The sequence below is a fragment of the Postia placenta genome (assembly GCF_002117355.1).
Source record: "Postia placenta MAD-698-R-SB12 unplaced genomic scaffold POSPLAscaffold_1, whole genome shotgun sequence".
Lineage (NCBI taxonomy): Eukaryota > Fungi > Basidiomycota > Agaricomycetes > Polyporales > Adustoporiaceae > Rhodonia > Rhodonia placenta.
In genome coordinates, this window is record NW_020169832.1 from 1,006,011 (window position 1) to 1,017,458 (window position 11,448).

General features: G+C 56.4%; 4 protein-coding genes across 4 annotated transcripts; all 4 read right to left on the reverse strand.

Moving 5' to 3' along the window:
- Positions 1–552: 552 nt before the first annotated feature.
- POSPLADRAFT_1128729 (hypothetical protein) lies at positions 553–2,213 on the reverse strand (the record flags this gene model as incomplete). The annotated part of the gene is made up of 3 exons (XM_024483765.1): positions 553–1,625; positions 1,649–1,961; positions 2,058–2,213. Coding segments are annotated over 3 exons (1,542 nt in total), but the record flags the coding sequence as incomplete, so codon positions are not given.
- Positions 2,214–3,673: 1,460 nt separating this feature from the next.
- POSPLADRAFT_1127521 (hypothetical protein) lies at positions 3,674–4,206 on the reverse strand (the record flags this gene model as incomplete). Its single annotated transcript, XM_024483636.1, has 3 exons — positions 3,674–3,853; positions 3,947–4,048; positions 4,102–4,206. Coding segments are annotated over 3 exons (387 nt in total), but the record flags the coding sequence as incomplete, so codon positions are not given.
- Positions 4,207–4,966: 760 nt separating this feature from the next.
- On the reverse strand, positions 4,967–7,671 carry POSPLADRAFT_1127412 (hypothetical protein; the record flags this gene model as incomplete). The annotated part of the gene is made up of 10 exons (XM_024483622.1): positions 4,967–5,016; positions 5,070–5,123; positions 5,182–5,247; positions 5,307–5,391; positions 5,449–5,565; positions 5,623–5,678; positions 5,741–5,896; positions 5,970–6,022; positions 6,096–6,711; positions 7,398–7,671. The coding sequence occupies 10 exons, from the start codon at positions 7,669–7,671 to the stop codon at positions 4,967–4,969; spliced, it is 1,527 nt and encodes a 508-aa protein (XP_024343919.1).
- Positions 7,672–8,331: 660 nt separating this feature from the next.
- Positions 8,332–10,525, reverse strand: POSPLADRAFT_1042393 (hypothetical protein; the record flags this gene model as incomplete). Its single annotated transcript, XM_024478093.1, has 9 exons — positions 8,332–8,441; positions 8,630–8,760; positions 8,820–9,010; positions 9,047–9,075; positions 9,385–9,457; positions 10,088–10,179; positions 10,329–10,386; positions 10,420–10,486; positions 10,509–10,525. 9 exons carry the CDS (start codon positions 10,523–10,525, stop codon positions 8,332–8,334), a joined length of 768 nt encoding a protein of 255 aa, XP_024343920.1.
- Positions 10,526–11,448: the final 923 nt, after the last annotated feature.

Below are 11,448 nucleotides of genomic sequence, written 5' to 3' on the forward strand. Positions count from 1 at the left end.
CGACGAATTCGTCCTCCGTTGGTTCTGGGAGTGGGGTAGTTACGGCCTTCTTCAGTTCTAGCCGAGCCACTCGCCTTTGGTACAGGTCCATCTTCCAGGCCCTGGTCTCGTCTTTCGTCCACCGGTGGTTTAGCTCAACTTGTCCGGTCTTCCAGTCTATCTTGGGGTTTTCGAGCTTGAGCCAGGTATGGCCGAAGATGATGTCTTCTTTGCCGATGCTGGCGACGTAGGCTTTGACAAATCGGGGTTCTCCGCTTATCTTGTAAGATAAGAGGGCTCTTCGCGTGATGAGTGCTTCCTTGTTCGGAGTTCCATCCACGTTGAAGACGGGGATGGGTCGGGGAAGGGGCTCTGTCCGAAGTCGATGCTCTCGGACGAATCTCGGGCTGATGAAGATTCCTGTTGCGCCGCTATCGATGAAAGCGCGCGCCTCGACGTCTTTTTGTCCCACAGTAATCGGAATGTGCAGAGCGCGTTCATTTTGGACTACTAGAATTACATGGGACAGTGAAACGGATACGGGCAGTGGTTGCGTCGGCTCACCCTGCCCCTTCAAAAATCCTCCATCGTAAGTTCTTCGTACAGCTCCTGCTTCTCGTCAGCTGAGAGTGTCTTGATTCTGGCGTGGAAGTCGTCCTTCCCCGATCCTCCCTGGTTCGGCCTCCCACCCCCTTGTCGTGCGGCCACTTTCTTGTGGCAATCCTTGGCACTGTGGCCCTTGATGTGGCAGTAGAAGCACAGGTTCCCATCCCTGTGGAGCTTCCGATCGGCCTCGTTGAGAATGGCTCCTAGTTCCCATTTCCTTCCTCCTGATGTGGAGGCGAAGGTTGATGTGACGGCAGCGGCGTCGATATCCATTGGTTCGCCATAGTCCCTGGTGTCTGTGACGATGAGAGCCCCCTGCTTGGCTGCGTCGGCGTTTCGGACTTCGTCGTACCAGGCCTTCATGGTGTTGGGTCGATCCCTAGCGACCCTTGTTGCGAGCGCAAAATACAGCTCCTTCGGGAGTCCTTTGACGAAGTTGGCATGGAGAGTGTGGTAGTCGTTCTCGACACGGTTGGTGCCATTGACCTCGGTGTCCTTGAGCTGAGCCTTTGATGCTAGCTGCTCGAAGCGGGTGACATAGTTACCGAGGGAGAGCGCCGTCTTCCTATCCTTCTGTCGTTCAGGCAGTTTCATCAGGATTTGATGTGCCTTGATTCGCGTTCCGTGCTCAGGGAACGCCTCTTCTAGAGCGGCAACGAAGTCTGCCCAAGTGGAATAGACCTGGACTCCCCCTGCTGACTTTTCGTAATACGCGTCCGCCCATGTTTTCCCCAGATCCTTCCTCATCAGCGCTACAGTGAAGGCGATCTTTGCTTCATCGCTGAGTCGGGTGTTGTTGGTGGTGACAAAGTAGGAGAGGACGCATTGGATGAAGCATCTGAGGTCCTCTGCCTTTCTGCTGAAGAGTTCAGGAGCAGGGATGTCGAGGCAAAGGGGTCGGTTGGCCGTTGACTGCTGGGATTGGTATGCTGCGAGGGCGACAGCGATGCGCTGATCGATGTCTGCTTGAGTGAATGTTGCCATAGGGACTTCAACCGGTGCGTTGGTTGGTGCGGGTGGGGCTGGTGGTAGTTCGATGTCTGGGATTTCGATGGGAACGTACTGAACTTCAGGGAGTTCGAGTGGTTGTTCGTTGATGGGTGACTGCACGCTTTCTGCTGTTTGTGTAGGTTCGACGTCGATCCGTAGGGTGGTGAATACATCTTCTGGGTGAGCGGGTGGGTGTCTCTGGTAGTAGCTAACGAGTTCTTGATGGGCGACGACCTGCGGGTTTGGACCGGTTGCACGACACCAGGTGCCGCCTCGAGGGTAGATGGGAGCTCTTTTTGTGGAGGTGACAAAGCAGCGATCTGCTCGGTCGTACAGGAGGAGCGGTGATCCTGCGAGGGCTGGTAGTCCCAAAGGAACTGGGTTGACTGCGTTGTTCGACGTGATGGTGGATGAGATGTTCAACTAGGTAAGACTAGGAACATAGCTTAGAAAGTTCGACCTTTTGATACAATGGTCTATACTCCTATATCGATGCCTGACTCGTAGACGACGAGCGAGGACTTATGGACAGTACGTCGTCCTAAAGATCGAGCGAGGAAGTCGAGAATGACCACTACCCCAAGCGAAGAGGAGCAGAGACTTGAATGAATAACCAGGTCGAACTTAGGGTTCGACCGACTAATGGTACAACTACTTATACAAGTACCGACTGTGCACGGGCCATCGTGTCTATGTGGTCGTGTTAGTGAAGAAAGAAACGTAGTGGTACAATGCCGAGTACGAAGTGCGCACGGACCCCATTATGTAAGCTACATAATGTTCAACCTGCGGGTGAGCGCTAAGACAGGCGCCAGTATGGGCGCTAGTAGTACAAGGAATAGAATGGAAAGACAAATGTTTCACCTGTTGTCACGAGTTGACACGGCACCTAGCCGTTTTTTAATTTTTCCTTTTCGCGGGCTTGAACCCGCGACCTCTGTACTATATGCCTGAAATGGACATTTCCTTATCTACTGTACGATCAGATTAGATGGGCGGCAGTGTGCGGCACAGCTCGGGCTCTGCTGACACAGCCGCTCTGACTCACCGGCCTCCGGGGCTGCGTCAGCATGCTGTGCACGGACCAGCTGTGCATGGACCAATGCACACAGCCTGCCCTTATCTTCCCCTGTATATAAGCCGGCCTCTGCTGCCCTAGGGACCTCAGTTTCGACCTCTTGTCCCTAGGTCAATAAGCCCCCTTTGTATCTTTTCCTTACTTCATTAACCAATACACTATCTTGTCCCTAGCCTTAGGTTTGAGCATTGCTCACCATCGCTTCAGTGAGACCCAGTCGAACACCTCCAGCCTTTGCATTTGTTTGTCCTCTGTCACTTGACCCCAAGTCACAACACCTGTGGATCTACACATACCGTGTGCATCTTGTTGATAGGCAAGCATAGCTTTTCGGCACCAGCATTGTACTGTTCGACTACACAGGCAATACCAGGCCTTTCAATATCAGCCCTACACGAGTAACACAGCGCAGAGAGATCATGTACAGCATACGTGGAAATGATGTCACTCACCTGATCCACAGGCGGGGACCATCGACAGTGCCGGACCTCACCTGCGGCGCATGCTTCCTGGTTCGGGACATCAGCAGGCTCTGCTTTGACTAATACTGTAGTGATTGAACACACTAATGACAGGAATATTAGGGACGATGACGGCAGACTCGATCTATTAACTGAAAGGGAAAGTGGGACTGGGGAGGTCAACACAGATCGCAGTCATGCTGAAATGCAAACGAACAGAGCAGGTGTACGGGAATGTCATAGGCCAGTTGGTGTGAGAAGCGTGCTGACAGGTGTAATCAAGAGGTACTCTTCTGTTCGGCAAGATCCTGGCTGAGTATTCGATGCTTACTACCACTGGAGTATCAAACAAATGTGACGAGTCGTGACTAGTAGCAGGGGTGGCGACATCAGAGGTTGCAGTCTATAGGGTGAAGAGGCAGTTTATTTGCAGTGGTCATTCTTCGCCACCAGAAACCAACAACAAGCGGGTTCGCTCGAGTACTACTGACAGGTCCTCGCCTATATCTTGGAGCGCCTTGGGGCAATGCTTCTCATGCAAGGCTGTAAGATTCATGCGTCACGTCCATGCAGCAGACCGAAGATGGAACGCGTACCTCACGATGCACTCGATCTCGAACAGACCCCCCAGGGGGAGGCGTGCGACCTGCACGGCAGAGCGCGCGGGCCTGTGTCCCTCAAAGAACTCTGCGTAGATGCCGTTCACGACCACAAAATCGTCCATTGACTGCAAGAAGACCTGCATGACGCCAGAAGGACGGGACGATCAATGAGCATGATGATGTCCATCAAGCCCAGCTCGGGCCGATCTCAGATTGGAGCGCGGACGCACCGTCGTCTTCACCACCTTGGCGACGCTGCCCCCACCCGCCTCGAGGATGATCTTCATGTTCTTGAGCGCTTGCTTGGTCTGTGCCTCGATGCCGCCTTCAACCTAACGTCCAGTCATTCGCTGCAAGTGCTACGCAGGAACCGTGGGTGACGGACCAGCTTGCCAGTAGCAGGGTCTATCCCGAGTGACCCTGACAGGAACAGCAGGTCGCCGACCTTGACAGCCTGGTTGTAGGGCCCCACAGCTGCCGGGGCATCTGATCCACGACAACGGAGAGCCCGAATTGATTGGTTTGCGGTAGTCGAATGTCGATGCTTACTCACCAGAAGTAGACACGAAGGAGAGGGACATTTTACGTGTGGCCACAAAATAGGCTGATTTCGCGGGCTTATGGAAGAGCGACAGAGAGGGGCGGCTTGCTCGCAGAGCAGAAAGACTTGTGCGAAAAGCAGAGCGGAGGGCAGACTGCATCGTCGATCTCAGTCCTCGATCGAACCAGTCGCGTTCGCGATCCTGGCGCGATCTTCTCGATCGTTATCGCGCTCCACGTGACACGCGTGTCGATCGCGACCGCGACGCGTCTGTGGCGCTGACTACATAGGCTACCCCAGCCACATCACTAACTTACGTCCATTCTGTGAATAGTGCCGACTGCACCACCCGGGGTCGCCAAATTCTCACAATGAGCTTGGAAAGATAAACGGATGGCAGACTAGTTCTCCATGTGTTCGGTCAATTACTATACATTCATTTGTATGGATATCGCTACGGGCTATTACGGGGGTATTACTCTATCGCGTAGTATAGGTGCAAACAGCAGGGGCGTAAATGCCACGATAGATGTTGGATAACAATAGAAAGCACGACGTCAACAAGCCACAGCGATCACGACAATAGCGGTGTACGGGTTTCATCAAAACGCGCGTCCGAGTCTGACAAAAAAATGGATGAGCGCTGAATGCTCGTCGCGGGAGGAAAAGGCGCGCGCGTACCCCGCCACGGACAATCAAGATGACAGCCTCAAATCAATTGAGAAGACTTTAGATTTCCTGTCAAGATTATATCTCGCACTGGCACGCTGTGGTGAGGACAACGTAACATCAAGAAGCTCCGTTATGCTCACCGTTGTTGATGATCAGATGCGTCTTGCGGGAATCGGTGACCGAAGTCAGGTGCACTGCATCACCCCGTCAGCGCCGAAGATGGGTGTATGCCACTGATCAAATACGGCGCACCAAAACATTCCCTTGATTTGTTCGGCGTACACAAGTGATGTTGTGCGATGAACTTCGACCGGAAATCTGGGTAGATATCACGGGCAATGAGCATCGCGACGTCGATCTGTAGACAATGCACTTACAGTTGGATACCGTCTCGTAGTCATTGAGTCGGTCGCCATATGAGGGCATGTGATGGCTGAGCCGCACACCGCTCTCGAGCTTCCGCTATATACCACGAGCTGAGCACGTCTGGCCATTAACTTCGCAAGATGCGGGGCGTACCTTCAGCAGGTCGCACTTGTTCAGAAACAACACGATGTTGACATTCGCAAGCAGCTTGCTCGATGTTACGGACTGCCACAACAGCATAGAGTCCTCTAGGCGGTTCACAGAAGGGTCCTGCATCGCCGGTCGGCCGTTAGTGATGCGGTCACGTCGGCCGTCCGTGGCACACACCTCAGCCAACACTTGGTCGAAGGCACTGATGGGGGCGAGGAATATGATCGCATTCACTGGGCGCACATACAGCTATCAGTGATATGTGGGGGGCCAGCCACTTGATGTGACGACCCACCGTCGTCAAAATACGGCTCCCAGGCCCGCCGCTGCGGCCGCGACCCGCCGACGTCGTAGATCTTCCACTCGACGCCGCCGAACTCGCTATTTTTCGGCAGGCTGAACGAGTGCTCGACCACGCCGTTCGTCTTCAGGCGTGCCTTGAGAACGTCCTCTGTACAGCACCAACACGCCGCTGATGTGTGAGTGATGGCCCCCACTGCGAGAAGCACGGAAGAGTGACAAACCGTCCGTGGGGAAGTACATCTTCGCCGTGACCCGCTGGATTTCGTCCAGATAGCTATAAATGGCGGGCGCGGAGCCCACAGCTCAGTCTCCTCGCGCTAAATGCTCGGTGCAAATAGGCCACTCACAACCCGCTGCTCTCCTCGAGACGAATGCGTTTTTCTCCCAGTCGTGCCCGCACACGCTTGTCGCGCCACAGCTCGGTCATGACAGGCGCGCAGCGGTACAGGATGTGCACTGGGTCGTGCGGGTCCTCCCACCAGCCCTGCAGCTCGCCCGTGTGCTCGCTTTTCGGGCTGCGGTTGCCCAGCGTGAGCACCCTCTTCCACGTTGACGTCGTGCTCACGGACAGCTCCGTCGTAGGAGACAGGGATGTGGGTGACGTAGGCGACGACGCGGCGGTGGGCGGGATGCTGATCCGCGGCGCAGGGCGCGACGGCGCACTCGTGCTCGGGCCGAATGCGGAGGAAGACGGTGGCGTGGAGCCGTAGCCACGAGGAGGATAGGCGAGCGCGTCGGGCGGGAGGTGCGTCGCTTCGCGCGTGTCGTTGTCTTCTGGGTCAGACAGCAGCTGAATCAAGCGCAGCTCCAGCTCCATCAGCGGCGCCAGCCGCCTGTGATAGCTCTCGTAATCGGGGCCTGCGGCGCTCGCTGACACAGGACGGTTGTGCGAGCTGATGGGCGAGCTAATGACGATGGATGCAACCTCGGTCGAGTAGACGTCATCGAGATCGTCAAACCCGCCTGGTGCGTCAGACTCCGGAGATATGGCCTCTATGATGCTGTGGCGGCAGGGTGAATTACTTCTCGGGTTAAAAAGACCGTAAACGACTCACCGGCGGATTGACCGTACAAGGTTTAAGTATATGACAAATCGCCAGGCGATTCGCTCCCGGTGGAAGGCGGCGGGAGTGTGCAGTAGTTGAAATTCTGCCGACGCGCTTGTCAACGATCAGAGTAAGAGGAATGGCTTGGGGGGAGAGACAGTATCAGAGTGGCTATACGGTACGTCATTGCGACGTCGCATATAATTGTTGAAAAAATAAATTATCTCGAGGGCCACAGGGAGGTTTCAGGAAACTAACTCCTGTGAGCGACTGATGAAACATAAGTCATAGAACTGGTCGACAGCTCAAGGTTGCGAGGCACGCATATCACATTTGGAACAGCGCACGTCTTAGAGGTAGCGAGCGGGAACGAATGAGATAGAGTTACGAACACAGTCGGTGATGCTTGAGAAGCGACCCCAATACCCCAGGACGTGTCCTAGGAATTCATGAATGACTTACGGCTGCGCAAAAAAAAATTCACGCGACGCCCTACACGCAAAAAGCGGGGAAAAGATCAGGGCAGCAATAAAAATGCCGCTCTGGTATATATGACCGCCCCGATGCTGCCAAAGTTCCTGGACACACATACAGTGCAGACACACTCACGCTTCAAAGTAGTACTCTTGCCGCTCTCGCTCTGGCCAAGTAGGAGGACTTTGATCACCTTCTTCCGGCGCCGTTCCCGTTCACTCTCCTTGATCATCTTGTCAATCCTATCGCTGCGTTTCTTGGCATCCTCCTCCTCGCGGAGTCTGTTTTCGCGTTGCTCTGGAGTTTCATTTGGAGGGGGGAGGAGGGCTGCGGCGAGAGGGTCTGAGATGGAGCGACGGCGACCGGTGACCGACGCGACCTGCGGGCGGCGGCGGTTTGCCATGGTACGCAGAGAGCGGGTGGCGGGAGGAGGAAAGACCGGACACGCGAGGAGATAGAACTATAGCTAAAGCAGACGGATCCACGACGGGCGGTTAGGGGCGGGCGCTGGAAGAATAGTGTGAGAATGGGGAATATGTACCTTTCGAGAAGCACTGGGCGAATGTGGACTCCGGAGAGAAACCGAGAGAGACCGTTAGACCGTGTGCTGTGACGCGGGGATACGGGCGGACAGAGGACGACGGCCGTGGACCGAACAAGGCCAGTGATCCGGGCGTGAGTGTGCACGGGTTGAATATGGCACAGCTGCACAGGTTAGAATAACCCCGGGGGCGGGGTAGGCTGTGGCACCGGACGGGGATGGAGGGGGAAGCAGTGCAGGCGGTGCGGGACCGCGAGGGAGGGAGTGGCAGAAGGGCGGACGCGTAGATGAGCAGGGAAAGCGACGGCCATGGCTGCACATCGAATTCGACTGAGAACGTTGACGGGCTGCACTTGGAATCGCTCCTGGAAGCTTTCCCCTGGGATCCGGCCGCGCGACTGCCTCGGATCGCCCACCTGCCTTATATGGCAGTGCGCCGTTCGCCCGCCCTCCATCCCCTGCTACCATTCCCCGCGTTCTCCGTGCTCATCCCCCGGCCTCCTCCCGGCCGCGTCGCCCCCCCTATTCAAATATTACTCGCTTCAGGCCTCCACATTGGTCATCGTCCGAGCTCATCTGATAACCCAATACTGCTAGAAGTCCGCCGACCTCGATAGCCCACCAACGGCACCCTTCCACATAGAATCTCCTGACGCACTGGGAACGCCGACGCGACAAATCGAAGACAGGGGCTTTCCTCCGCAGACATGCACACACGCGGCACTGGCGCTCCCGAGGCACCTCCTCCCCGTTTCACCTCACTCACTATCAATCCTCCGCTCGCCCCACAATACAGCTCGCGGCACACCACAAAAAACACCGTCGTCGCGAGGGCATCCCTGAGGTAACGTGAGCTCAAATGCATTCATATGTGCAGGGTCCTTCGCCGCATCCTCGCTACGAGTACGCCAACCGCCGTCCTTAGTTCCCAACTCGCGGAGCTCCGGCCTTCTATATGGGCACAAACACCTGCCGCGACAGCTCTTCCCAATAACTGCGCCCATGCCCACTCGTTCCGCAAAGTTCGATCCCGGGAGGAAGTCGAGGAGAGTTCCGGCCCACACGCTTCTTTGCGCTGGCAGTCGCGATAAACAGGGCAACTCCTGCCCGAGGGCCCGTGCGCGCCCGTCCCGTGAGCACATCTGTCTTGCTTTGTCCCGAAAATAGTCGCCATGACATTGGCAGGAGAACTCTGGCCCATCTACAAGGAACGGGCCAATCCGTCATCACGACATACCAGCATCGCAGCACTGAGCAGAAGTAGCCCTGCCACCGCACTACATCAGGTATTGGTCTGGGCACTCCGTGAGTTGCCGCCAACGGCCCATTCCATTCCGGACGTAAAGGGCAGATAACTTAGCGGCGGCCCGCAACACGAGCAGGGCAACTTCTGGGCTCTCGTACGGCGTGGTCACACGTCTGACAGACACTCCTGGGACGTCGGCAGCGCGTCAGGCAGACGTTCTACGAACGAACACTTTGACCGACCACCTGCCGTACGCATGCTGCATTGACGGCAAAACCGCGGCTACCGCGCGCATCGCTTAGTCTGCGAGAACCGCGGCTTACACTCACGAACGTAACGCAGCGTCCGAGCACCACGGGCCCCTGGCGAACCCGCACCCGTACGCCGACGTATGTAAACATCCTATCGATTAAGAAATCGCATACATTGATATAACACGCTCGATCAAACCTCCGTGGTGAATGGACTTCCTTCTGCACCTGAGAGCAAGGCACGGCATCAACCCGTCGAAGCCGATCTGCTAGATGCCGTCATCCGCTAGCCAACAGAGCGGGGTCAAGGGCATTACAGGCGCCAGGGACTACATGCGCTACTGTCCAGAGCGCAACTCGGCTTCAACAAAGCGGTAGCGCGGATCCTCCCTGGCAGTGTATTACCAAATCCATAGGGCGCCTCGCCGCGAGCTATGATTTATGAGCCCCGATATGCATGATATTCAGTGTGGTGCACCAGCGCGGAGGCAGATATAGCGCCCAGGAAGCAATCTCCGGCCGTATAGAGCGGCGGCTGAGGCGCAGTCCGAGAGCCACGGGAATTCGAGAGAGCTTGTGTCCGAGTCCGGGCGGGGGCAGCTGATGAGTGCTCCGAGCGTAGCGGTGGAAGAGTACGAAGTGATCGTATTGGCCGTACACGGAGCGGGGCTTGGCGCGAAGTTGATTCACGTTGACGACAGGCTGAATCAGACGGACCGCGGGCGGGCAGGCCGCTCAGGACGTCATCCTAGGCACTCAGAGGGCGGCGTCTGACAGATACATAGTAACGCTGATCAGGACCCTGCGCAGAAGATGCAATAGCGGCGCGCGCCCGCAGGGACGTCTCCCGCGTTGACGAGGCGGGCGGCGTAGCTGTTCAGAAATGCCGCTGCAATGTCGTCACGAGTGGTCTGCATGCTTGTGCTTCCTCCAAAAGCCCCGTGGTCGAAGTCGAGTCTTCCACAATCCACACCGACTCCAGCACGGGAATCAAACCATTTGACACGTACCATGACGCGTACCATAACAAATCGCCGTAAATCGGCTTTGGGCACGCCACCATTCACCGGCACCGGACAGCTAAGCCAATCAAGGTATATTAAGACGAAATACCGGGCCATCGCGCCTGCGATGCCGACCGGTTCCTGTTACGAAAGAGGTAAGGTAGCATGTCTGTTGTCTTTGCTGGCGGCGCAGCGTACCCCGAGCGCACCGGCATCCGGGAAGCCGCCGACAAGGAGGACCAAGTCGGCGAGCTTACGGGGAATCACTCACAAAGTGGGAATAGCGTCGCGACCCTGAAAGCGCGCTGCGCCGGGGCCAGTGAGAAGGTGCGCGCGCTGAGCGCTGAGCAGGCCTAGCTTATTCTGGGCTTTAGGCTGGTTGTAGGGTAGCCAGAAAACGCATACGCAAGGCCGGAAGCCCGAGGGCCGCCATTCGCTGTGGTCGGCATCTTAGGACCTCGCCCGGTGGAGCGCCTGGTCAGTTGCACCATCGTCGCGCGGTCGCAGCACATGCTATTGCGCAACTCCTGTTTCAGCTGCCCGGTACTCGGTCCACGGCGAAGTGCACGGGTGAAGGTTGACAAGCATTGGATTGCGGCCGCCTCCGTCGGCATCGAGACTGGAGCGCGATGCTTGTCGTGGAGGGTGTCGTCAGACAGACGACCAATGTGATATAAGCTGTCCAGCTCGACGGAACGGAGAATGGCAGGCCGCCGGAAATTGCAGATAGAATCCTTGTCGAAAGATCGAGCGGGCGGGTGTCAGATCAAAGGGACGACGTGCGACATGAGAACAGGACGGTCTGCATTGCTTAACTATGCACACAAGAATGATAGGCACCGAGCAGATACCTAGAAGAAGAGACTTCAGCGCAGAATCGCAGCGTGCGGCTTGTACGCCACACGCATACAACGACCTCGTATCATGTCAAGTGCATGGCAGTCAGACGTATGGGACATTGGATAGCACCCGGTCCCCGCCTCTCGTTATGGAACACTTCCATGTTGCCTCAGTGGCGCATGGGCGCCGTCCCGGGCTCAGCCACCACGCGTAGCCAAATTTTCCAGAAAGAGATGTTACTCACGGCAGACCAGATGAGAGCGAAAGGAATCGCACCTGGGACGCGATAAGCGAGTGC